Source organism: Ascaphus truei, chromosome 18 (assembly GCF_040206685.1).
Source record: "Ascaphus truei isolate aAscTru1 chromosome 18, aAscTru1.hap1, whole genome shotgun sequence".
Lineage (NCBI taxonomy): Eukaryota > Metazoa > Chordata > Amphibia > Anura > Ascaphidae > Ascaphus > Ascaphus truei.
Window position 1 is genome coordinate 24,405,327 of NC_134500.1, and position 27,037 is coordinate 24,432,363.

The following is a 27,037-nucleotide window of genomic DNA, read 5'->3' on the forward strand; positions in this document are numbered from 1 at the left end:
TCCATATCCCTGCCCCGCATGCCTCTCATTGGCCTGCGTGGCTCTATGACGTCACCCAACTTCCACTCTCTTCTCCTCCTCACTCGCAGCTCACCTTCCCCCTCGGCCTCACCCAACTGCCACACACACGCACCCAGTGGCCCGGACAGATGGCTCCCCCCCCATCACCCCCCCACCCATCACCCCCCCAGCTCACCGCCCCGCTGGCTCCCCCCATCACCCCCTTCACCCGCAGCTCACCTCCCCGCCGGCTCCCCTCCCCCTCCATCACCCCCCCTCACCCGCAGCTCATTGCGCATACGCACAATGCTCCCATTAACTAGGGAGGGAGATGGGCGTGGGGGGGTGGGGTGGTGGTGCGCAGTCACTGCGCCGCCGGACTACATCCCCCAGCTTCCTCTGCAAGCGGGTGATGTGCCGGTCACGAGACCCATCCCGCCTGGCTGCTCCTCCCCTCCCCTCTGGTCCCCTTCCCCACGGCGCTCCCTTGCTTGCCCGCGTGGGGAGGGAGATGGGCGCGGGGGGTGGGGTGTGTGTGTGTGACACTGTGTGTGTGACACTGTGTGTGTGTGTGTTTCACACTGTGTGTGTGTGACACTGTGTGTGTCTCACTGTCTATGTGACATTGTGTGCAGCGCAGGGGGGGGGGGACCAGAGCTGCGCGGGGCAGAACTGCGCATGGGGCGGACCATAGCTGCGCATGGGGCGGACCAGAGCTGCGCAGGGGGGGGCAGAACTGTGCAGGGGGGGGGCGCAAGAACGGAGTTGCGCAGGGGGGGCGGGAGACCGGAGCTGCGCAGGGGGGAGAGCAGAGAAAGACTGGGGGAGCAGAGAAAGAGACAGGGGGAGTGGAGAGAGGAGGGAGCGCAAAATTTTAATCCCAGGCAACGCCGGGTCTCTCAGCTAGTGTGTATATATATATATATATATATAGCCACTGTAAATCCTTTTCTCTCTATCTATATCTATATCTACTGTATATCTATATATATAGATATAGATAGATATAGATAGAGAGAAAAGGAGAGAGAGAGGTGTGTGTCTGTGTGTATATATATATATATATATATATATATATATATATATATATATATATATATATCCAGAATCCCTATCTGCGCAGTTTAAGTGAAACTTCTTTGTCTTTTGTCACAGAAATTATATTTGTAATGGTGATTTTTTTAATTTAAAATAAAAACACAAGTTTAATGCCAAAACACAAAGAAGTTTTATTTAGAACGCATGTTTGAGCTATTTGCACTTCTATGTTTATAGTAACTGAATACTTGTGTTTGTGTCAGTCAGTGTGTGTGTGTGTCACTCAGTCAGTGTCAGTCAGTCAGTGTGTGTATGTGTGTCAGTCAGTGTGTGTGTGTGTTATTCTCCATGTCCCCCCCTCTCTCCTGACTCCCCCCATCCACAGCCTTCTACCCCTCACTCTGCACCCAAAACTCTTCGCCATGATCCTGCGCCCAGCACAGATTCTCAGGGCCTTCACATTGCCAGTACTGTGTCAAGCTCTGTTAAAGGCATGAAGAGTGACATCGATCAAGCTGGGGCCAGGAGTTGGCGAGAACAGAGACGTTCACAAAGGAATGAGGAAACAGTAAACAGAAAAAGCAGTAGGGAGGGCATGGTGAGATGTAAGAAGAGAGACTTCCCAGTTATTGGAGCATAGGAAGAGTACAAATAATCACAGCATTTAGAAAGTCAAGTTCTCACAGTTGCAGAGTTGTTGTTGTGCAGAGTCTAGAATTTCCTCTAATCTTCACCTCCAATTTCAACTCCAAAATTAACTCTACATACACTTTAAATGTGACACTTTGATGTTACACACAGCCATGGGTGGTGGATTGTGGAATAGGAGATACCGTGTAATAGTGTCTCAATCAGCACTATCACAAATAAATGAATAATCCCCTTGGTGGCCAAATGCATAGAAGGCTTTCAGGGCAGAGATGCTTCATCCTGGCACTGTACTGAAAGGTTAGCAAAAACAGTTTCTTTTTATATATAAATACAAATAATGTTTTTCAGCATACATCATCTTCCCTATTGGTTTAAAAGGCTCAGTCCTGTAGCTTAAACAAAAAGTTATACCACTTATATTACAAAATAAAACTCCCAGTACTGCATCCTGTATATGTGTCACCGCCTCACACTCCTCTACCATCACCTCTCACCCCTGCTTGTGCTGTTTGTGTACCATACACTCTACTAACACCACTCTCAACATCATCTTCATCATCATCCTTATCATTTGAGCCAAGACAACTACTCCCCTGACCTTGTAAACTTCTTCTGAACTGACCCGTCTGTGCCTTCCATCTCAACCAGGATACCAACAGTAGCACTGCCAGAAGCAGCGTTACCACAGCCTCTGGCTTTTCTAGCATGGTGTACATTGCAGTTGTCTAAGTCCCTACCAATTCCTCCTCTGGCTTCAAGTGCCACCCATACCGGCTCTAACAATAATGGGGTTGATGGTGAAAACCTCCCTAGAAAGCTAAACCTGCTGCTGAGTGGGCTTAGGCCGTACTTCTAGGGCCGGCGACGCGACCGATGACGTCACCCGTCGTCTTCACCACTAGCGAAAGTTGTAATTCAATTTGCCGCGATGTCGCGAGCGACAGGGCCATTGATTGGTTCAGAGACAGTCACATGTGGCGACAGTCTCTGAAAAATCAAATTCACCCGGCTTCCACATTTTTGGTCGCTCCGTCGCCGTCACGCTTACTATAAGCACTTGCGACGGAGTCAATTGATTTGTTTTGGAGCGCCGTCGCATCGCCGTCGCAGGCACTATAAGCGCAGCCTAAGTGTAAAGAGTGAGACAGTGTCCTGCTCCACTTATTCCACCTCTTTCCCCAAGTGCTACTGATATAATGGCCGTAGTAATGGTGGTGCTGGTAAATCCTGCTGGATTTTTCGGGGCTCAGGAGAGCCCCAGGCCACCTCATCCCCTGCTAACCCTCCTTCTCCTCTCCTAGTCTTTCTCTCCTCATCCTCCTCTTTTTTCCTTTCAATCCCCCTCTCCATAAAAAAAATATATAATATATAATAAAAAATATAAATACAATGAATAAAATTACATGTTATCAGTGCTCTCAGTAGCCACTTGAAATGCAAATCAGCTTCCTCCTTGCTGCTTCTGTATAGCAGGGCGTTTCACTTCCTCATAGTCATTTTAAAGGAATCTCAAGACAAAAAAAAAGCACATAGGGAAGCACTGGAGATTGTAATTACATTATAATGTAATTTACAAATATTACACTTCCTTATACCAAGTACAAAAGATGCATATGTCCCTTACATATCAGTAAAAATCAAACACGTCACGCTGCAGTCGCTGGAAAAATCTAATTGACGTGACTTCCAGCGATTGCGAAGCTGTCGCGCCGTTGCGTCACTCCTACTATAAGCGCACGCAACGGCATCAATACATTTGTTTTGACGCAACGTCACGTCGCTGTCGCCGGCACTATAAGCGCGGCCTAAGGTAGTTGTTTGGGGAGATCGTCCTGTCGCTAATGAAAACACAGATTGGGAAGTGCTCGCTGAAACCTTGTTGTTGAGCGGGGGCAACATGTGGGGATCTCTGGTAACCGGTGGCATTTTCCTGGGACAGGCCTAAAGAACACGTGACCTATTCTTTTTTTCATTATTTATATTACTCTTCTCCAGCAAAAGTGCAACTGCACCAATGAACTACTCTTAAATACCAATGCTATGTACCACATTTACCCCCGTTCCCCTCATGCCGTTCTACACACACCAACTGCCATTCAAAGGAATGAATTTCTTAAGCCGAAATGCAATGAGATTTGAGCTGGCATTTACCTATAGAAAATGTGTAATTGGTAGATGAGTCATTATAAGATAACAAAGGTTTTCCAGTTGATCAGCATATTGAGGTATAGTACAACTGGCAGCTCTGGAATTTCCAGTGCTTTACAAAAGATAACATTGCGATTTACTAATGCACAAGTTGGCACCACCTACCTGTTTGTACTGTTGGATTTACTGTAGACGTGATATAAAGAGCATAGAGTCAACAGTGTTCTAAAAGAGAAGCCAACACTTACTGTGAAGGAACGAACATGCTGGGACTTCAGCAAATCTTCATGTTATGTAAGTCTCTGATTCAACAATGTTAACCCGTCTTAGAAGGAAGCTGTGCTGGGGGCATCTTTACATATTTTTCATTTGGGGATGTCTTTTACTTTTCCTCACCTGTCTACTAAAATATATGTCCCTGGAATGTGATCTGGGTGATGTTATTAGAGATAGTGGTGACCTACAGAAAAGCTACTGTAAAGACCAATATTATATGACTTTAAAGTTGCCAGCAAATGGTCAAAAGAACTGCTCCAAAATTATAAGAGGAAATTTGGATGAGATAAAAAAAACCTTATTAGACAACTTGATTGTTAAAAATAAAAAAGTAGATGTCACTGATGTTGAGTACTTAAACATAACAAAAGACTGCAACGTGTTTAAAGAGAGAAGAAAATATGTTATGTTTTCTCTCAACAAAGAAGAGCAAGATTTTCCAATTGCCTATTCCATGGTGGTCCATGATAATATTGAGATGTTTGAAAGGCTTTTGAGAGCCATTTATGCCCCTCAGAACGTTTATTGTGTCCATGTGGATAAAAAGTCTCCAGAGAGCTTTAAGGAGGCAGCGAGGGCCATCACGTCCTGCTTTGACAATGTTTTTGTGGCATCCAAGTTAGAGAAAGTGATTTATGCATCATGGTCAAGAGTCCAGGCAGATCTGAACTGCATGGAGGATCTGCTACAAAGTGAAGTGCAATGGAGATACCTTCTGAATACATGTGGGACGGACTTTCCAATAAAGACCAATTCTGAGATTGTTAAAGCTCTAAAGTCATTAAATGGCAAAAATAGCATGGAGTCTGAGAAGCCACCAGCATACAAAAGGATACGTTGGGAATATCACTATCAATGGAATGAGTCTATTATTCGGACAAATATTAAGAAAGGTCCTCCACCTTTAAATATTCCAATTTTCAGTGGCAGTGCATATATTGTGGTCTCAAGAGACTTCGTGAAATCCTTATTTGTGAACCCCATGGGTAAACAATTAATTGAGTGGGCTAAGGATACATATAGCCCCGATGAATATATTTGGGCTACATTGCAAAGAGTCCATGGAATACCAGGATATATGCCCAAGAATTATAAATATGATTCTTCAGACATACATGCAATTGCAAGACTGGTGAAGTGGCAAAGCCTTGAAGGAGACATGAGAGAAGGAGCTCCGTACACCTCATGCACTGGAACCCACAGAAGAGAAGTATGCGTGTATGGGATGGGAGATCTACACTGGATGCTCAAGCAGCATCATCTCTTTGCTAATAAGTTTGATCCAAAAGTAGATGATCATGCTATTCAATGTCTGGAGGAGTATCTGAGATATAAATCCTTCCATGGAAAAGAAATGTAAGACAAACTGAACTAATGTAATGCAAATATATTTTACAGTCTAAATATGCACTGTACGCTGTTTAAGAATGTTTAACCATCTCAGCTAACTTTAATGTTTGTCAGGTTATCTTGTTTTTAAGATTCTTAAGGCCATATTAACTAAGTGGTGCTAAGCCGCCAGACCCCTTACATTGCTGTAAAACACTGTGTGGCCCATTCAGTTGAATGTACTGTAATGTATCTTATAGCTCATCACCAATTAGGAAAAGTGGCCCATAATGTATTGGTTCCAGTAGAGTACATTTGAAATGAGTAGTAGAACTTTGCATAATCCAACTACAAATACACTTCGTAGAAACAAATCTTCTACATACCGATGCAGCAAGGGTTACTGCCCCGCTGGCACATGTAGTGGGATATTGTGTGGTATTCTGCTACATGACGGCAACTCAATTCTATTGAAGCTCTGTAATATTCTTTGATATATGAAGCAATATTCTGCGTTATCACTCAGTAGATAAGATAACATTGACTACATCAGCAAGTCATTGTAAAAGAAATTGCTTCAAACGCCCCTGCTGCAGTGTTAATAACTTTGAATAACCTGCTTGAGCACTGTGCATACACATATTTACTGCTGCAGTTACCTTGCACTGAAATGACCCTGATCTTGTCCCTTTGCTTAAACTAGCAATCCATGTGTGAGAATTGAAGTCTGTAATTTCAGCATAAACTGGGATTTGATATTATAAATAGTCCGATATAACAGCAGTGCGCAAACTGGGGGGCCGAAGATTATCTGCGGGGGGCACGGGGTTTGCAGAGGCCCCGCGCGCTTCCTGAAGGCACTTAAATTAAATCCTGGGGAAGCGGCGAAGGCCTCTGTAAACTTCACTTACCTTGGTTCAGACGGCTTCTGGAGACGCATCGCTATGGCAACGCAGTATCAAATGACGCCGCGGGTGTCATGCTACGTCATGTGGCTTTGGCAACGTGACATCAAGAACGCCGGAACCAAGGTAAGGGGGGGGGGGCATGGAGAGGGGCGCTGCCCGTAGGGGGTGCAGTAGAAAAAGATTGTGCTCGTCTGCGATATATCATCAGGGGGTGGTGAAGTATATATGATGCAAAATGCGTAGAAGTATCGAGGTCAACACGTTGCTTACGTCAGACGCTGTGACGACAGACGCCTGATGGTATCCCAAGCCCACAAGGACACTATAACCGGCATTGCAGCTATGCTTGAGCTCCCCCGAATAAACTAGGCATTAGCTGGGACATTTCCTTTGGGTGTTTCAACATCTACACCCAGAGGGTGTGGGACCCAGCTGTACCATCACGTACTAGAAGTGGGAGGGATATTCACATGAGATGTTGTACCATTTTAATTATTTTCATTCATGTAGGTTTTCAACTTGTTCATATATAAAGTACATATATTTGTTATTGGTCTTGTCTTTCTATGTGCTCTTTTTTATGTGTTTGTTGTACTTTAAATATAAGTACTTTATTTCTATAGAAATGCTTTTTCAACCTAAACCAGCTATTGCGCTCACTCTCTCGTGAACCAAGTGTGTTTACATGTTATAATATAGCTTCCAGTTAAGATCATTCCACTGACACAGCAAAAAGTTGCACTTTATGCTTAACGCCATTTAGTAAACCGGAGTTATATATTACACTAGCTGAGAGACTCGGCGTTGCCCGGGATGTAATGTTCCCGCTCCTACTCTCTCCTCTCCCCTTCCCCCTCTCTCTGTTTGTCCCCCATTCACATCAATCCAGTTCCCCCCCCTCCCTCCTTTACAGCTCTGTTTGTCCCCCTTTACAGCTTCATGCAGTGTGTGTGCGTCAGTCATTGTGTGTGCGTCAGTCAGTCACTGTGTGTGTGCGCGCGCGTTAGTGAGTCTGACGCAGAAACACACACACACACAGACTGACTGACGCACACACACACAGTCAGTGTGTGCGTGTGTGTGCCTCAGTCAGTCAGTGTGTGCGTGCGTGTCAGTCAGTGTGCGTGCGTCAGTCAGTCACTGTGTGTGTGCGTGGGTGTGGGGGTGTGTGTGTGTGTGTGTGTGTGTGTGTGTCAGTCAGTGTGTGTGTGTCAGTGTGTGTGTGTGTCAGTGTGTGTGTCAGTGTGTGTGTGTGTCAGTGTGTGTGTGTGTGTGTGTGTGTCAGTGTGTGTGTGCACCAGTCAGTGTGTGTGCGCCAGTCAGTGTGTGTGTGTGTCAGTGTGTGTGTGTGTGTGTGTGTGTGTGTGTGTGTGTGTGTGTGTGTGTGTGTGTGTGTGTGTGTGTGTGTGTGTGTGTGTGTGTGTGTGTGTGTGTGTGTGTCAGTCAGTGTGTGTGTGTCAGTGTGTGTGTCAGTGTGTGTGTGTGTGTCAGTGTGTGTGTCAGTGTGTGTGTGCACCAGTCAGTGTGTGTGCGCCAGTCAGTGTGTGTGTGTGTGTGTGTGTGTGTGTGTGTGTGTGTGTGTGTGTGTGTGTGTGTGTGTGTGTGTGTGTGTCAGTCTGTGTGTGTGTGCATTAGTCTGTGTGTGCGTGTGGCTGTGAGGGGTTGTGTGCGTGTGGCTGTGAGGGGTTGTGTGCGTGCGACTGTGAGGGGTTGTGTGCGTGCGGCTGTGAGGGGTTGTGTGCGTGCGTCAGTACGTGTGTGTGTGTGCGTGTGTGAGTCAGTGTGTGTGTGCGTGCGTCAGTCAGTGTGTGCATGCGTCAGTCATTGTGTGTGCGTGCGTCAGTCAGGGTGTGTGCATGCGGCTGTCAGGGTGTGTGCGTGCGGCTGTCAGGGTGTGTGTGTGCGTCAGTCAGGGTGTGTGCGTGCGTCAGTCAGGGTGTGTGCGTGCGTCAGTCAGGGTGTGTGCGTGCGTCAGTCAGGGTGTATGCGAGCATCAGTCAGGGTGTGTGCGTGCGTCAGTCAGGGTGTGTGCGTGCGTCTGTCAGGGTGTGTGCGTGCGTCAGTCAGGGTGTGTGCGTGCGTGCATCAGTCAGGGTGTGTGCGTGCGTCAGTCAGGGTGTGTGCATGCATCAGTCAGGGTCTGCGCTTGCATCAGTCAGGGTGTGTGCGTGCGTCAGTCAGGGTGTGTGCGTGCGTCAGTCAGGGTTTGTGTGCGTGCGTCAGTCAAAGGGCAGGCATGGGGGGGTGAAGGTTAGGGGTAGGGGGGTGAAGGGCAGGGGTAGGGGAGGCGAAGGGCAGGGGTGGTGGGGGGTGAAGGGCAGGTGTGAAGGGCAGGGGTAGGGGGGGTGAAGGGCAGGGGTGGGGGGTGAAGGGCAGGGGTAGGGGGGGTGAAGGGCCGGGGTAGGGGGGGTGAAGGGCAGGGGTAGGGGGGGTGAAGGGCAGGGATAGAGGGGGGTGAAGAGCAGGGGTTTTGGGGGGTGAAGGGCAGGGGTAGGGGGGTGAAGGGCAGGGGTAGGGGGAGGTGAAGGGCAGGGGTAGGGGGGGTGAAGGGCAGGGGTAGGGGGGTGAAGGGCAGGGGAAGAGGTGAAGGGCAGGGGAAGGGGGGAAGGGCAGGGGTAGGGGGGTGAAGGGCAGAGGGGGTGAAGGGCAGGGGTGGGGGGGTGAAGGGCAGGGGTAGGGGGGGTGAAGGGCAGGGGTAGGGGGGGTGAAGGGCAGGGGTAGGTGAAGGGCAGGGGAAGGGGTGAAAGTGAGGCACAAATTGTTGGCAGGAGTAAAATGTCCCTCTACACACACACACACACACACACACACACACACACACACACACACACACACACACACACACACACACACACACACACACACACACACACACACACACACACACACACACACACACACACACACACACACACACACACACACACACACACACGGAGTGAGAGGTGGTGGAGAGTGGGACTGCTGCAGATCCGAGGAGGCTGCTTGGCCCCCCAGCGGCCGGGGAGGTAGCACCGGGGAGTTAGCGGCCGGGGGGTAAGGGAGCGCCGGGGAGGTAAGGGAGCGTTGGCACCTGGGGTAGGAGGGCCGCGCTTACCCTCCGTCTGAGAGCCGGTGCAGTGTGGCGGCGCACGTGGTGGGGATTTTGCAGAGAGGTAAGGGTGCGGCGGTGAGGTAGCGCCTTGTTTCCCCTCTGTCTTTCCGGGAGCCGGTTGAGAGCGAGGGGGGAGGAGCCTGAAGTTGGTGGCAGGAGGGCCGCGCTTCCCCTCCGTCCGGGAGCCGTGGGGGGGGGGGGGGTGGACAGGGTGTGTGTGTGTGTGTGTGTGTGTGTGTCACTCCGTCACTCCGCCTCAGGCCTATGAGAGGTGTGCGGGGGCGGGCCAAGGGACCAATGAGATTTCCCCTAGGGACAGAGGACATCCAGACAGGCATACAGTGCTTTCACTAATATAGTATAAGATATATAAAGACATCCCATTACATTAGGTGAACAGGGTTATACATTATATATAAGACGTTGCATGCACAGTTAAAGATAATATACGTTATAGGCGTATGTAACAGTTACAGACCACATTAAAATGTGAGACGGCTTTAGTTTTCAAAGAACGTAGACTGGTGTCGGCTTCGAGGGTGTGTTCTTCTGCATGATTCATTTGTAAAATGTAAAACACAGAATCAATGCAATGTGATAATCTAAAAAAGTTTGTATTTGCTTTGGCACAACAAAAAGATATTATAAAATACTGTACAAAAGAAAGACATTAGAACAATATAAAACAGAAGAAAACAGCGCACAACGCTCATAGTGAAGTATATCAAGAATAAATATATTTTTAAACCAAGGATAAGTAATCTGTGTACATCAAGGAAAATTTAAAACAACATGTCATGGGACAAGTTACCCATACGCCACACCACACGAGGATCTGGATAGTCACGAATCAGCAACCATCAGGTTCCACAGGTCAGGGCAGTCCACAAGTCACTATAGTGACAAAAAACTGGTCCACAGGTAGGTGCGGTAAGGGCAAAGAAATAGTGTATGTCCCGAACTCAGAGTCCCCAGATGCAGGCTCAGTCTGTCTCAGCGTGTCTCCACTGCGGGCACTGTCTCCACTTGTGTCGCCGAGAGTTCTGTCGGCGCCCGGGTGACGTCACTGTGAGGCGCCGGACCAAATTGACGGAACGACGGGAGGGACAAGACTCTTATACAATTTATTTTTTGGTATTAGAACGATATGTAGTTCTATATAAAAGTCTATAGGCTGCAAACTTAGTGGAGAAAAGAATATCACTAAATGAATATGCAGGTTTTATCTTATTTATGTTCTTTATTATATTTTATGATAAATATGTATTGTTCCCTTTCACAGTTTTTGACCCAGTTCCTTTTATATTGGTGGCATTGATAAATTTTCTTTTTCTTCATGTAGATGGGGGAGGGAGAGAACATGTGTGTAAGAGAGGGGGAGAGAAATAGGAAATAGGGCGGAGGGTAAGAGAGTAGAGTGTGAGGGGAAGAGGAAAAGAGCGGTTGAAGAGAGAGTGGGGAAGAGAAAAAGAGAGGGGGAAGTGAGAAAGAGAGGTGGGAGAGAAAGAGAGGATGGGGGAGGTAGAGAGATAGGAGAGGGAAGAGGGGGAAGGGAGGAGGAAAAATACAAGATGGCTGCTGGGAACATCGGGTAGTCCAGAAATGGCGAACTGAATGGGGCACTGACCGGAGGAGGAGGTGAGAGTTTTAGCAGCAAGGAATGGAATCTGGTCACAGCGCTGTGGGAGGCTGACAGCCGCGGGCCTGTGGAGCTGCAGCGGAGGGCCCACAGGTAAGGAGAGGCGGCCATTTTATCCTGGCACTTCACATCTCGGCTCTCCCTCTCCCCCCTGCTCATCAGCTGTTCGGCTGATCTTTGCCTGTTATTCTATTTCCTACAACTGTGAATTTCCAATCTGTTTCTGTTTCTTTTTTGCAATATTTTGTTGGCTGAGACTTCATTTTCCTTTCCTTTTATTATTCCTGTAGAACACCTTCAAAACTGTAGGGGTCGTATTATGTGCAATGTCACATTATATTTGGGCCAATACAGTAAATATAACATGCAGAGTGAATGTCTATCTTCTTAGAAGCCCTCTAGCTCTTCCTTCTCTATGTTTATGTCTACAGAGTGTTGTTGGTTTCTACTAGTCAGATCAGTTTGTAACAAGCTACTGTTGTGCATGTTATTGCAGCAGAATAAAGTTTTGTGAGTTGTCACTGCCTGCTCTTTGACCAAACACTCTCCCCACAATACTTAAAATTATCATATCCATATCATATTTCTTAACTTCATCCTTTTCTAGTTTTGATTGTGGTCTAAATAAGCAATTTCCCTGATGAAGATCCATAGCAGGAGTGAACCAGCTGTCAGGCACGTAATTATTTGCGACGTTATGAAAACTCATGCATTGGTAGCGTAAGATTAAAGCTGCAGTTCAGGCAATATCCTGCATGTGTGTTTTTTTTTAATAAATCAGTTCTGTAATAAGAAAAAATACTTTTAGCATTTTCTGTTTAAAGAAAAAACAACTTTGAAAGACCAATTTTCTTGTATTCTATTTTAACAAGCATGGTTGTTCCTATAGCAACCATTTACATTCCCCATATTTAAAGATGTCGCCAAACTTTGCCGATCAATAGATGGAGAACGAATTGACCAGCAGCTATGCGGTTCTTTAGGTAAGTAGAGATTGCCCACATGAAACTATTGAATTTAAAAAAAAAACTAAAAAAATAAAAAAATAAAAAAAATAAAATAAAAAAAAAAAAATTAAAAAAAAAAAACGGGAGCTTGAACTGCAGCTTTAAGCTGGGGATATTACAAAGATTAATGAATGACAGGAAGAGGTAACTGGGAATTTCAGAAAGCAAGTGTTTTAGAGCAGACTAAAACTGGATAGCAGCCAGCAGTTACTAGGTTAATTAACCCTGATACAGGAGCTAGCATCTGCAGCTACATTTACTACAGCCTAAGGCTGCGCTTATAGTGATGGCGACACGATGTCGCGTCAAAACAAATGTATTGTCACCATCATCGGCGCTTATAATGCACGCGACCAAGCGACAGCGCCACCAAAAATCTGGTAGTCACTGTTATTTGATTTTTTTCAGCGACGGTGTCCCCTTGTGGCCAATCAGAGAGCTTCTCCGTCCCTCTGCCTTCCCCCTTTCTGACATCACTGGCCTGGTAGCCAGCGACGTCGCCTAAACTTTAAATGCAACTATCGCAATGACATCACCTGTCGCCATCGGTCGCGTCGCCGGCAGTGTAAGCGCAGCCTAGGGCCACGCTTATAGTGCCGGCGACGTCAGGCTACGGTTGCTGGAAAAATCAAATTGAGATGACTTCCAGCGATCGCGACCAAGCATTTGATTTGACGCGACGACGCGTCGCTGTCGCCGGCACTAAAAGCCTAAGGCTGCGGCCATGCTAGGACACTGAATTTCTTGAGTATTTGTAACAAACACTACAGGTCAAATTCTGGGAGCAGCATACAGTAGATGATCAACTCCACTCTCTGTTTTTGTGTTTAGGCTTGGAATCCAATTAAGGATCTTCTTCATCTACCAATGCTTATTTGTTCTTGCAATATGACTGGCCCACAGCCATATTCATTTCTTCACCCTGTAATCATGTCACAGACTTTTGTTTGCTCCTTAACCTATTCATTATTTTTCCTGTCCCTCTGGGTCATTTCCAGCATATATCTTTCTATGACCTAGATACGTCAAGCAGCGGTAATAGAAAATGCAGTATTAACCCTTTGCGGTCCAATTAATTTGCATTAAGTGCGCCAGTAGGTCTAATTTAATTTTCGGGAAAAAAAACACATACAGCTTTTTTATTTATTTTTTGCACACACTCACAGCACACTGTGCACACTACTACACGACACTCACTGCCCACACGACACGCGCTGCCCACACGACACGCGCTGCCCACACGACACTCGCTGCACACACGACACTCGCTGCGCACACGACACTCGCTGCGCACACGACACACACTATGCACACTACGCTCGCTGCTCGCTGCACGCACTACGCACACTACACTTGCTGCGCACACGACACTCGCTGCGCACACGACACTCGCTGCGCACACGACACACACTATGCACACTACACTCGCTGCGCGCACTACACTCGCTGCGCACACTACTCTCGCTGTGCGCACTATACTCGCTGCGCGCACTACACTTGCTGCAAGGACTACACTCACTGCGCACACGACACGCGCTGCGCACATGACACTCACTATGCACACTACACTCGCTGCGCACACTACGCACACTGCGCACATGACACTCGCTGCGCACACGACACTAGCTGCGCACACGACACGCGCTGCAAGGACTACACTCACTGCGCACACGACACGCGCTGCGCACATGGCACACTATGCACACTACACTCACTGCGTGCACTACACTCGCTGCGCACACTACACTCGGTGCGCACACTACACTTGCTGCCAGGACTGCACTCACTGCACACAAGACACACACTATGCACACTATACTCGCTGCGCACACGACACTCGCTGCGCACATGACACACACTATGCACACTACACTCACTATGCGCACAACACTTGCTGCACACACTACGCTCGCTGCACACACTACGCTCACTGCGCACACTACGCTCACTGTGCACTCTACACTCACTGCACACACACACTCTGCACACACACACACACTAACTGCACACACACACACACTAACTGCACACACACACTCACTGCACACACACTCTGTCAGGTGACCCGCCAGGCCGCCGGGACTCGCGTAGGGCTGGAGTATGAACCCTGTATGTAAAAGGATAAATCATGTATTTATGGGAGGGCACAGGGGGTGGGTAATGTATTTAATAAATAGAATAATGTTTATTGTGGGGCAGTGTATTGTTGTAATTGTGGTTACTGGGGGTGGGGGTAGGGGTTATTTGCCCCAAGGGTATGTGGGTAGGCCTCCCTTGTGGGTAGTGGGTTTGGGTGGTTAGGCCTCACGGGGTGGGGGGTTAGTGGGGGAGGGTATGTAGGCCTCCCGAGTGGTGGGTGAGGGTGGGTTAACCTCTTAATGACTGTAGTGGTTAATAACCGCTATGGTGATTAACAGGTTAGGGACATTACATTGGATGTTTTTATTCTTGTTTCTGTTTTGCAGCAGCGGCGGGGGCATGGGCAGGATGAAGATGAGGATGGCCTTCATCGTGGCAGCCGGACATGGGTGAGTGCTATATGTATTAAATGTATTTATTGTTCTTAATGTAAAGTCCTTAGTGACGAAACGCGTAGGGCGTTTCCCAAAGAGGCGAGTTTGTGGCTGACATTACTGCATGAACGGAGAGAGTACCTTGGAGCTGTTGCTATTTGGCTTGGACTGCTGTCGCTTCCGGTTTTGCAGTTGCCTGCTGGTGAGCAGTGAGAGCTGTGGGAGGTGTATCTGGAGGGAGTCTCTGACCGTGTTGATGATTATTACATCATCTGGCTGCGGTGGCTCCAGTGCACCTTGCTGAACCAACAGATACACCAGAGGTGGCACCAACGGGACAGGCTGATACATTCCCTTCACAGCTTCAAGGCGATTGAGTATATCTCATAAATGCTATTATTTTTACTCTGTTTGTGAGTGCGCTTTTGATATTTTACAATCCCATAAATACTGTTTTATACTTTATCACACTAGGAGTGCGCCTGTTTTTTCTTCTTGTTTTCTACAGATATCCTTGGGATTTGGTGATCCTTATATACGGGCAGCAAAACTCCAGTGGACTAAGTACATTTTTTGGAATTTCAACTGACACTGGTTTTTATTTTATTTTTTATGTTTCATATTTTTTATTTTTGCTATAGATTTCAGTTGTTTTTATCACAAATTCGCCCTTTTGGGGATTCTTTGGTCAATAGCCTTGTTAACTCTATCTGATTTACACAGCTGATTTATCCTTAACAAGCCTCCTAAGGCGCTACTCCAATTTATTTTATATATATATATATATATATATATCTATATATATCTATATATATATAGATATATATATATATATAGATATCTATATATATATATATATATATCTATATATAGATATAGATATAGATATAGATATATTTATTTATTTATTTAGTGTGGGGCTGTTGTGTGTGTTTTCTTTGTATTGTGGGTAGCGGGGGTGGGTGAAGGGGGTATTTGGCCCCAACGGTGGTTTGTTTAGGGCTTGCAGGTGGGTAGCGGGAGGGCTTAACCCCTTCATGACCGTAGCGGTATTAACCGCTACGGTCGTGAAGGGGTTAAGTGCACCCGCAACCCCCCCCTCAAGCCCTAAACAAACAACAAGGGCCAAATACCCCCTTCACCCACCCCCGCTACCCACAATAAACCTAGCACGGCGGCTTAACCCCTTCATTGCCTTAGCGATTAGCCACTACGTTAATGAAGTGGGCTTTACATGCATTTTTCCTGCCTCGGATGCATGCCGGGGGCCTCCGGTGCTGGTATTAATGGTATCAGCTCCGGAGACCCCCGACATCAATCCCAGCCAGGAAAAAGGCCTGAATTTTTTCTAAGTGCCGATCCGGCGCTCATCAGCAGCCTCTCACCATCAACTTGCCTACTTTTTGTGGCGTGCTGGATTCGGCAAAAAAACGCCATTCTAGAGTGGCGAATAGCGGCACAAAGCTACTCGCCACTATTAGTATTGAGCGTGGCGGAAAAAATGCCTACTTGAAGCAAAAAGTGCCTTTTCGCCTCGCCGATGACGGAAAAAAAATCCGCCAAACACATTGCCGTTTTTTTTGCTTCTCGCCACGTTTTCGCCCCTTATTGAATAGGGGTAGGCATTTTTGGCGTGAAACGGGCGAGAAGTGCCTTTCAGCCGCTTACTGCATGACCCCCTAAGTTGTTCATCTGCCAAGCTTCTTGAATGTAGAATAGGATACGACCAGCTCTCTGCTAAAAAAAAAAAAACGCAAGGTTAATGAGCTAGCTAAAATATGCTTCTTTCCCCCCCCTCCCCCCCTGCCCCCCATCTTTCCTACCCTACTTTCCCCTGTCCTCCAACCCCCCCTACGGTATAGAGAAGATTGTTGCTGAGTTAGTATAATATTCAGTCAAGGAAATATATACTTAACCATTTCGCACGCTCTATATGTAAAAAAGAAAAGAAATGTTGCTGAAGCCCTTATCTCTGATGCTCCCTCCCCCTGTGTGTCCCATCCCCCTGCATATTACAGATTGCATACAGATATATATATACTGTATATCTGTATACCTCATCCTCCTGCTTCATGATTCAGGTCATCCATCTACAGATGACACTGCTTACTCGAACCATCCACTTCTGCAGCAGAAGTCTTCTGCTGGAAAAAGCTAACCTAACTAACTCACTGGTCTCTGGGCTTTAAATACCAGTTTGGGGGTCTTGCTCTCTGAACCATTGATTAGGAGATCTCAATCAATCTCTTTGAAACAGTTTCTCGCATACAGTATCAAAGGGAGATGTCTCATTGAATTGTTAATCGGATCTCTTTTAAACATATTTTGTTTCTTGCATACAGTAAACAAAGGGAGATGTCTCATTGAATTGTTAATCGGATCTCTTTTAAACATATTTTGTTTCTTGCATACAGTAAACAAAGGGAGAGGTCTCATTGAATCATAATCTTTGAAACATAGTTTGACCTTTGTATCCCGTAGACTGTTCAGACAATGAATGAACTCATTTACACATGTGTATACACACCTACATACACTTCCAGGTCAAGCAGTTTATAATATCAAAATCATAGTTTATGCTGAAATTACAAACTTCAATTCTTACACAAAGGGCCTTATGCCCTCCAATGCAATTAATTGATGAACTGGCACACCCAATCTAGGGCTCTTCCTTGGCCCTCTTTGCTTCTTTTGTCTGCTGTTCTATCCTCAGCAGACCTCTTTCTCCCCTGCACCTTCCCTCCCCCTTTCCCCCCTTCCAATCCCTCCCCCCCTGCCGCCTCGCCTGCTGGGGCCCACCCATATGTTATAACAATGACCCTACCCCCCTCCCAAATTAAAAGATTAGAGAACCGCAAGATGCCGTATGAGAGGAGAAGGCGAGGTCGAGACAATTCATTAAAGATAAATAGAGCCCCCCCCCCCACCTCCCCCAGGGGTCTTAAAGTTTCTGCTGACTTCCACTGAAAATGGCTAATCCCGCATCTATAAAAGTTATATCATTGAATATAAACGGGCTGCAAACTAATAAAAACAGGAGATTGGCTCGCCAAGAACTTAAAAGATCAAGAGAGGACATAGTATTCCTCCAAGTGACATATATTGATCACCTGCGCTCCCCACAACTCCACTATCACACAATGGGAAATGTCTTAGTTTTCCATGAGCTTAAGACTAGATAAAAAGAAACAGATCTCCATATGTTTAAATACCTTCAGATCAGGCAACTTCCTGCAAAACATCTCACCAAATCTAGAATTCTCTAGAATTCTCCCCTCTCTCAAGCTTTGAACTATTGTGTAAAAAAAGGAGTGTACCAAAAAGGTCCGATCACACAAATATATGCTGGTCTTGAGACCTCGGTAAACACCCCCGATCACGACTACATGCTTAAATGGGCGGCTGATTTAACTGTGGACATTGATAGAGATGATTGGGAGGACATTTGGGAGTTTTCCGCAAAGACCTTCATATGTACCACTATAAAGGAAAATATTTATAATATTCTTTACTATTTATACCTCACCCCAAGCCGACTGAAGCAAATCTACCTTCTGGTGTCGGATCTGTGCTGGAGGGGCTATGGGCAAAAAGGTGATATGCTGCATATTTGGTGGACATGTCCAGCGATACAGAAATTTGGGACTCTAGTGCAAGCAATTATTAAAGATACTATAGAATTGTCCATCCCGCTTGACCCTTTGACTTTTCTACAGGCAAAGCCAGTGGAGGATGGAGGATGTGGATCGTCCTATGAGAAGTCTAATATAATTTATACTGATGGTGGCCAGATGCGCCGTTGCGGCCTCTTGGAAAAAGATTGCCCCCCCATCCAGACTGGCTGTTCAGAGAAGGCTAACCAAGGTGATGCTAATGGAAAAAATGACAGCTTTTCTAAAGCAATCAACAAATGAATTTTATAGAACGTGGGAAACATGGATACAGCAGTAACTTAAACCAAACAGGTCTGACAACTAAGGACCACAGTAGAAGCAAGATAAAAATAACATATCTTAACTATTAAGAACCCAACCCGACCCAAAGTCGACCAAAGGGAATGCCTGAGTACAATTCGCTAATGATTAAAAGTGGAATCTCAAAATAATGAGAGGATTATACCTACCGACAGATGGGTTGGCCGTGGTGGGCGTAGGGGGGTGGGGGGGAGGAATCTGTACTGCCCCTGCCCCCCACCGATCCACTCCCCCCCTTCTTCCTTCTACAGTAGTTCCTTTTTTCTTTTCTTCTTCGTCTCTCTCTCCTTCTCATCTTGTCCTTTCTATAAGGACATCAACTTGACAGCGCTAATAGATACGACCCCGAGCCACCCGACCGGAACTGACATGCCTACCCCTGAATATTCGACAAGATCTACGATACTATATGGTTTGCCGAAAAGCAACTCACTGTTTTTTGCAATCCCCAATGTATGTATATGAAAGCATTATGATGTATATTACTCGGTTCAATGTTCACGGATGTGGTTTGTAATTCGCTGTCCCAATAAAAAAATATTTCAAGCAAAAAATACCTACTACCTATCAATACACAACCCACCTACCTCCTGTACCCCCAACAGCCACCCCAGTAACACATACAGTACAGTAATGGGCAAAATTACTATTATCCACATATGGATAATAGTGCATTTGCCCATTTAAAATAAAACATAACCCAGCTAGCATAAAGTAAATAAAACTTGCACTTACCCCTGAGTATATAGATAGCTATTTGCAAAGTCTAGTGAAAGAACAAAAATCTTACTTAAAAGATACAAATGATGTATTACTGTTATTACAAAATATACAATGGCAAGAGGGATATATATTTGTCACTACAGACGTGACAGCCCTATACACGTCGATTAAACATTCAGATGGGTGTAAGGCTGTAAAAACATTTCTTGAAAAAAGTGGCAATTTTCACCAAGAACAAATTGATTTCTTGCTTAAATGCATACAATTTATATTACAAAAAAATTTCTTTTGGTTTGACGAGGTATTCTACCTACAATTATGTGGAACCGCCATGGGGACGAAGTTCGCGCCCAGCTACGCTAATCTTCTCATGGCCATGTGGGAAAATCAATACATATGGTCATGGGAGGGTCTGGACGCGAACTTAGTCACATGGCGGAGATTCATTGATGATATTATTTTCATTTGGAGGGGCACAGAAGATGATCTAAATCTGTTTCTTATATATTTAGACAATAATAATCTTTATCTTAAATTTACGTCTAATATAAGCAAATCTAGTATCAACTTTTTAGACTTAACGATATATTTAGAAAATGACTGTATTTAAACAAAAAACTATTTTAAAGAAGTGGACGCCAACAATTTTATTCTCCAGTCCAGCTGCCATCTTGACAAATGGATATTAAATATACCATATGGTCAATACTGCAGAATTAAACGCAATTGCACAGAAAATTCTGCCTTTATAGAACAGTCTGCTATTCTAACTAAAAAATTTAAAGAGAGAAATGATAAGTCTAAAAATATTGAACAAGCTCTGGAAAGAATCAATCTAGAAACTCGAGAAACTTTATTAATACCAGCTTCTAAGAAAAATTCAGACACAAAAATAAAGGTGCCATTTATTACACAATACAGTAAGGATGCCAAAAAAATTGGTGCAATTATCAATACACATTGGGCTATATTAAAAAACGATCCCATTTTAGGATCATATTTACCCGATAGAGCACATATGATTTTTAAAAGAGCACCAAATATTAAAAATAAATTGGCTCCTAGTGCATTAAAGAAAAAACAAATAAACCATTCCACTTGGCTGAATTTACCCAAAGGTTTTTTTAATTGTAAAGTTTGCACAGCATGTCACTTTAGTTCCGCCTCAACTGATAGTTTTATCTCCTCCGCCACTCAGAAATCCTACAAAATAAAACAACACCTCAACTGCAGGTCTAATTTTGTGATATACCTCTTAGAGTGTAGTTGCGGATATCAATATATAGGAAAAACTATACGTCCCCTGAAAGTGCGCATATTAGAGCATATTGGTAACATCAAAAAGAAACTCACCACACACAGTGTTTCTAACCATTTTTTAATAGCTCATAACTCTAACCCCCAAGGTCTTTCCTATAAAGCCATTGAACAAGTAATGCCTCATTGGAGGGGGGTGGGGAATAGAAATTTAGCATTAATCAAAAGGGAGTCATACTGGATGTATGAACTCCAAACAATGTCCCCTCTAGGTTTAAACCTAGATTTTGATGTGCAGCCTTTTTTATGAATGTAACTTTTTATGATGTAATTTCTGCAATAGGTCATTTTTATGATATGATTTTAACCTTACATCTCTTGTCTCCCTCTAGACCTTCTAAATATGAATTCTTTTTAAAAATGTTTAAAAAAATTTAGAGGTTGAGATAGTTATGTAGAATATAATTTTTAAAAATTTATTAATCTATTTTATATATGATGAAATACATTTTATTGCGACGCTAAGTTCTAATTTCTAAATTTTTAAATATTTTCAAATATATTTTTTAACAAATTTGTCTATATTAAAAAAAATTTGGACTTCATATATGTTTGGATATGGAGATAAAATCACTGCCCATACAAATGTAAATTTATTCTGTAATAATGTATATACATATATTCAGAATACTATGTATAATATGTCAAACAAGTATCAATTATAACATCAGATACTTGAGACTTTTAATAGCACAGTTTGCACTTTAGTCATAAATAAAGTGATATCTCTTTAAGACACCAATTAGGACTCTAACCTATCAGTAGACATGTTAGGGTATATAATCTAGCTAGTACATCATCACGAACACTCCTGAAGAAACCCTAAGGGGAGAAACGCGTAGAGTGAAGGTGATTCACAGCCATCTCGTCAACCGGAACTCCAGAAGCCTCGCTGACATCACATCCGCCCTGCTGGAACGCAGTCGTGAGACGCACGCCGAGAAGAGGGAAGGAAATACAGCTCAAAGACACCGGAGGCGAGATCCATTTGCGTATCTAAATGCTTTTAAATAGCATATATCATGTGAGTGTATTGTTATATTTTTAACCATTCGAATACAGTTTTTATCCAGATCGCACTATGTTGGCTTTTCTGTGTTTAACCATTTAAGGAATAAATTCCTACATCAAGGCTCAAGCCAGCTCATCCCCACTGCAGAGATATACCTAAAGATACCTTTATGTACACAGCACCATTCTCACACTTGTGAGTATATTACCATCAGACCTAAAGAAGAGTACTCGTTTGTCACAATACTGCACAATACTGCACCATCAGTTTTATATCTTTTATTTACACATGTTTGCGCTTCCCTTTGAACACCACGTCGCCCTGCTAGGATGAAGGCTGTCCTCGTCCTCATCACCATCCTTGTCCTCCGTAGGCAGCAACATACCCACAATAAAAAATACAATCTAATGGCCCCTAACCCCTTAATCACCTTAGTAGTTCCGGTCGGTGGCAAAAAAGGTGATTTAACCCAATTTTTGACTTGTCTAATTACTTTTTTGCATTAGGCTGTTAAAGGTCGTTAAAAAGAAATTAGAGTGGGACACAGCACTGTTATCACTGTGTAGTGAATAGCAAAGGAGGCAGTATGGCGCTATAAGGGCATTTATTGACCATTAAACCACTTATCACTGTTTAGTGAATAGGCCCCAAAGTATCTAAACGCCTGCCTCTTCTTTGAAATTTCCTTCCCTGCCTGTTTATTTAGCCACGTTGGTTTAGATTTATTTCTTTTATATTTATTACCCAAGGGTATACACTGATAAGTGTGCTTTCCTAACAATGTTTTAAAGCCTGGCCATTTATCTTCCAATTTTTCCCTGCAAAAACACCATACCAATTATTAAAATCTACCTTTATAAAGTTTAAAGTCTTTGTTGAACACAAGTAATATGTTTTTTGATTATTAAATGTTGTTATTATTATTATTATTATTATTATTATTAATAATTTCAAATGAGACCATGTTATGATCACTGTTACCCAAATGTTCCAGGACTTGAATATTTGTTATTACTTCTACATTGTTTGATATTACCAAATCCAGTATTGCTCCTCTCCTGGTTGGTTCAATAATTTGGGTCATATAATTGTCTTTAAGCAACCCAAAAAACTTGTTTTCTTTAATTGTAATGCTAATCTCATTGCCACAATCTATGTCTGGATAATTAAAACCACCCATTATGCAAACATGACCCAGTTTTCATGCCTTCTCCATTTGAAAAATTATTTTAGCTTCCTGCAACCTCACAGATACAGTATTTGCTGGTTTATAGCATTTCCCTACGAACATTTTTTTTGTACTTTTACCTCCACTGCTAATTTCTATCCAGATGGTTTCTATGTTTTCATAATTCCCTTCTTAAACATCTTCCCTTATAATAGGTTTTAGTTCCGGTTTAACATATAAGCATACTCCACCTCTAAGGGAATAACCCTCTAGAAAAAGGGAATAACCCTCTAAATTAAATTCCCAGTCATGAGTTTCATCCCACCATGTTTCAGTAATGCCTATGATACAGTATCATACTGCTCCCTTGTAGCTATTAATTCAAGCTCCCCCATTTTATCTGCTTCTTGCATTAGCAACAGCAGCAAGATTTGAAAGAATACGGGGCACATAGCAATATACGGGCAGTCCTTGAGCAGGAACCATATAAAGAAACAGGGTATGGAAAAAATGGAAAAGGCTTCATTTAAGGCATAAGTTAGTGGTTAAAAAAATAACAGGGTAGTCCTCCCACGCGTTTCACACAAGTGTTGGCGCTTTCTCAAGGAGTATAGGACTGACAGGAAATATGCACGTTTATATGTGCTGAATAATTAAAAGAAAAAAATCTTAATCAGATACAGCTGATTGAGGCTGAGGTCATGCTGGCACATAGATTAATTGAAGTTAATTATGCATATCACATGTGCTGAGACTAAACTAAGAAAATACTCAATTATAAAGGAACAAAATCCAATATAGATATGCACTATCTTTTTTAGTTTGAAATATGAGCCAAAGTCAATCTGAAATATACCTTGAATATAATCTTGTTGATACTTCAATTCAATAGGATATATAAAATATTACAACTTGATGTTACATCTTAATATAAAAGAGCATAGTGGATCATAGATATACAGTTTATATTACAAATAATGCATGATGTTTACTGCTTCAACTTGAAATCTGTATATTATAGAGAGAAATGTAAACTAGTTAGAATTAAAGTGTAATTAGAAGTGGCTAAGTGGTCACTCAATCACTAATAATATAGTTTATCACTAGAATCTTCAATATAGATGAAGTGTGTGAAAAAGAAAAGTAAAAAATTCTACAAAATCTGAGAGATCCAGACTGACACTCCAGAAAGTGCTTGGGAACTGGGTGGTTGATATCCTTATTGGAAATCAATCTAACATGTTCTTGTATACGCACCTTCAGCAATTTTGTGGTTAACCCCACATATTGTTTGAGACAACCACATATAAGTAGATATACAACATGAATGGTCTGACATGTAATGAATGATTTGATTCCATACTTATGAGTTTTGTCCATATTTTCAAAAGTTGTCGTTTTCTGAACGTAAGGACAAATATTGCAATGTCCACATTTATGTGAACCTCTAAGTAACGGAAACAAAATCCCCTCTTTCTAACCGTATTGCTTGTTTGGAACATACTAGGGGAAATGTGGTTACCCAAAGATTGTGATTTGGAAAACACAATTTTGGGGTCATTGGATACCATATCATGTATAAGCGGATCTAAGGAAAGAATAGACCAATGTTTTCTGATAATAGCCGATATAGCCGTAGCTTGGCCACTATATTGAGTTATAAAATAGGATGGTTCATTGCCAGTCATATAGGGATGAACATCACCACCAAAACTATTGTTTATATCTTTACTGATGTCTGTTATGGTAATAAGGTCTGTCTTATTTTGCGTACTCAAAAGCCTCATCCAAATCAGGAATATTGTAGCCCCTTTGTAAGAAATTATCTTTTGAATCGCTAGATCTGATTTTGAAATCATCAATTGTGGAACAATTTCTGCGAAGACGCAGAAATTGCCCTCTCGGTATGCCCTTGAAGAGGGATTACCGTGACCACTCTTAGCATGTAACAATGCATTACGAGAGTTATCTTTGCAATATACAGCTCAACCCCGTTATAGCGCGATCCGGTACAACGCGAATCCGTTTATAACGCGATGCAAGCGTGGCTCCCAATTTTTGTCTTTATGAATACTTTACAACACGATTATTGGTATCTTAAATACTTTATTGTACAATGCCTACAATTGCACATTATTTCTAACGCGATCCGCTTATAGCGCGATGTGATTCTTTGGACCCCAAGCACAGCGTTATAAGCTGTATGTTGCTTTGAACTTTTTTGTTCAGATCTATAAATAGACAGAGATTCAAAAACTGAATGTGATGCTCATGGAAATTGTGTGTAAACTGTAAATTGAGTGAATTGTTACTGAGATACTCAAAAAAAGAGTATGAGATCCTGGACAGAACCTCTCCAGATGATAAGCAAGTCATCAATATAGTGCTTATATAGCACTACATTGTGCCGAAATGGATTTCTATCTCCAAACATGTGGGATATTTCCCACCAGCCCATGAACAGGTTGGTGTAGGATGGGGCAAACAAAGTCCCCATCGAGGTCCCATGTGTTTGGAGATAGTACTGGCCATCAAACTGAAAATAGTTGTTGTGAAGAAGAAAGTGAATACTGTCTAACAAAAAAGTGATGTGTGCTGGTGATAACGTGGATGTGTTGTCTAGATAATGTCTAACGGCTAGAAGGCCCTGTGTATGTGAAATAATAATGTATAATGAGGCCACATCTAATGTGACCCAAAGAAAATCTGATTGCCAAGTGAAATTATGGAAAAGTGATAAAACGTGCTTGGTGTCAAGTAAAAAGGACGGTTGTGTGCGAACAAGTGGTTGGAGGTAGTGATCAACATAAATAGCCAAGTGCTCACCGAGGGACCCAATAATGGAAACTATAGATCTTCCCGGGGGTGCAATGAGTGACTTGTGTATTTTAGGTTAAATGGTGAAATAGAAGTGTAACTGGGTGAGTGATGTTGAGATAATCACATTCAGTTTTTGAGAGAATGCAAGCATGCATTTAAGGTTTTGTTCAGTCTGTACTATTATCTTCTGCTCCAGCCTGTCTACTCCAATTGGATTTAGTCTTTAGAAGTTTTCTAGTACTACCTGTATTTAATGCGGGTGTCTCCCTGATTGCCAAACTCCCACTTGCCCCCATTCTACCTCTATAATCCCTTGCTATTTTCCCATCCCCATATATTCTATTTAGCTTATCTGTTTCTTTTCCCTCCCCCCTCTATCCTAGTTTAAATTCTCCTCCAAACAAATATCCACGTGGGAGGAGTGGAGAACAGAGGGTCCGGAAAAAAGAAATCCGGGGCGAGGTAGGATGACTAAAAATGTATATTTATTGTGGGTGTACAACATGGTTGCGCAGGGATGAACCTCTGATGCGTTTTGCGCTAAAAATAGTGCTTTCTCAAAGAGTATGCTAACAGGGGGTATGGATGTTACAGCTTAAATACCTGGATACAACCGGATACAATGTTGCATGCATGACGATATGCTCTATGGTTAAAGCTGCAGTTAAGTCTTTTTTTATTTTTATTTTTTTTACTTCAATAGTTTCATGTGGGCAATCTCTAATTACCTAAAGAACTGCATAGCTGCCGGTCAATTCGTTCTCCGTCTACTGATCGGCAAAGTTTGACGACATCTTTAAATATGGGGAATGTAAATCGTTGCTATAGGAACAAGCATGCTTGTTAAAATAGAATACAAGAAAAATGGTCTTTCAAAGTTGTTGTTTTTTAAAACAGAAAATGCTAAAAGTATTTTTTCTCACTACAGAACTGATTTATTAAAAAAAAACACATGCAGGATATTGCCTGAACTGCAGCTTTAAGCAATGCTTACCAGTCCTGCACAGTGGAGGAAGAATCTCTAGCGACCCCTGGTGTGTGAAAACAATGTAACATGGACAAAAACAACCATAAAAACGAAAATACAGTTAAAAAAACACAGATCTAAATATTATTATGGTTGTATGAACAAAATTAGGTAAGTAACAATAAGCAACCTATATAAAGCAGAAATCCATCAATAGGTGCTATAATATAATGCCATATATTAAATACAGGGCATTTAAACTGTCATATATAATGACTAACTTCATCTAGATTATACTTAAACAGTATTGTATACATATATATTCTACTCATAATTAAAAAGAGAGCATTTTTCCTATAAACCAGTAGAGACAGCAATAGCATAATTCAAACATTTGTATAAAACATAATGATAAAGACAAATCCACTATATACAGAGTATATGTCTCCGCAT

General features: G+C 43.1%; 1 protein-coding gene across 2 annotated transcripts; it reads left to right on the forward strand.

The window, feature by feature from the left end:
• The first annotated feature begins 3,976 nt into the window (after positions 1-3,976).
• Positions 3,977-21,069, forward strand: LOC142469040 (beta-1,3-galactosyl-O-glycosyl-glycoprotein beta-1,6-N-acetylglucosaminyltransferase 3-like). 2 transcript variants are annotated; one of them, XR_012788948.1, is made up of 3 exons: positions 3,977-5,469; positions 18,320-18,467; positions 20,950-21,069. XR_012788948.1 is itself a non-coding variant. In XM_075575887.1 (2 exons), the coding sequence occupies exons 1-2, from the start codon at positions 4,151-4,153 to the stop codon at positions 18,372-18,374; spliced, it is 1,374 nt and encodes a 457-aa protein (XP_075432002.1). In that variant the 5' UTR covers positions 3,977-4,150; the 3' UTR covers positions 18,375-20,936. The 2 variants fall into 2 exon arrangements, 1 of the variants encoding a protein (XP_075432002.1); XM_075575887.1 differs by lacking the exon at positions 20,950-21,069 and having other exon boundaries at positions 18,320-20,936.
• The last annotated feature ends 5,968 nt before the right edge of the window (positions 21,070-27,037 follow it).

Coding starts and splice junctions, on each gene's coding strand:
- LOC142469040 (XM_075575887.1), top strand. CDS start 4,151: ATGTTAACCCGTCTTAGAAGGAAGCTGTGCTGGGGGCATCTTTACATA. Junction 5,470..18,319: donor TCCTTCCATGGAAAAGAAAT/GTAAGACAAACT, acceptor ACTTTTCTACAG/GCAAAGCCAGTGGAGGATGG.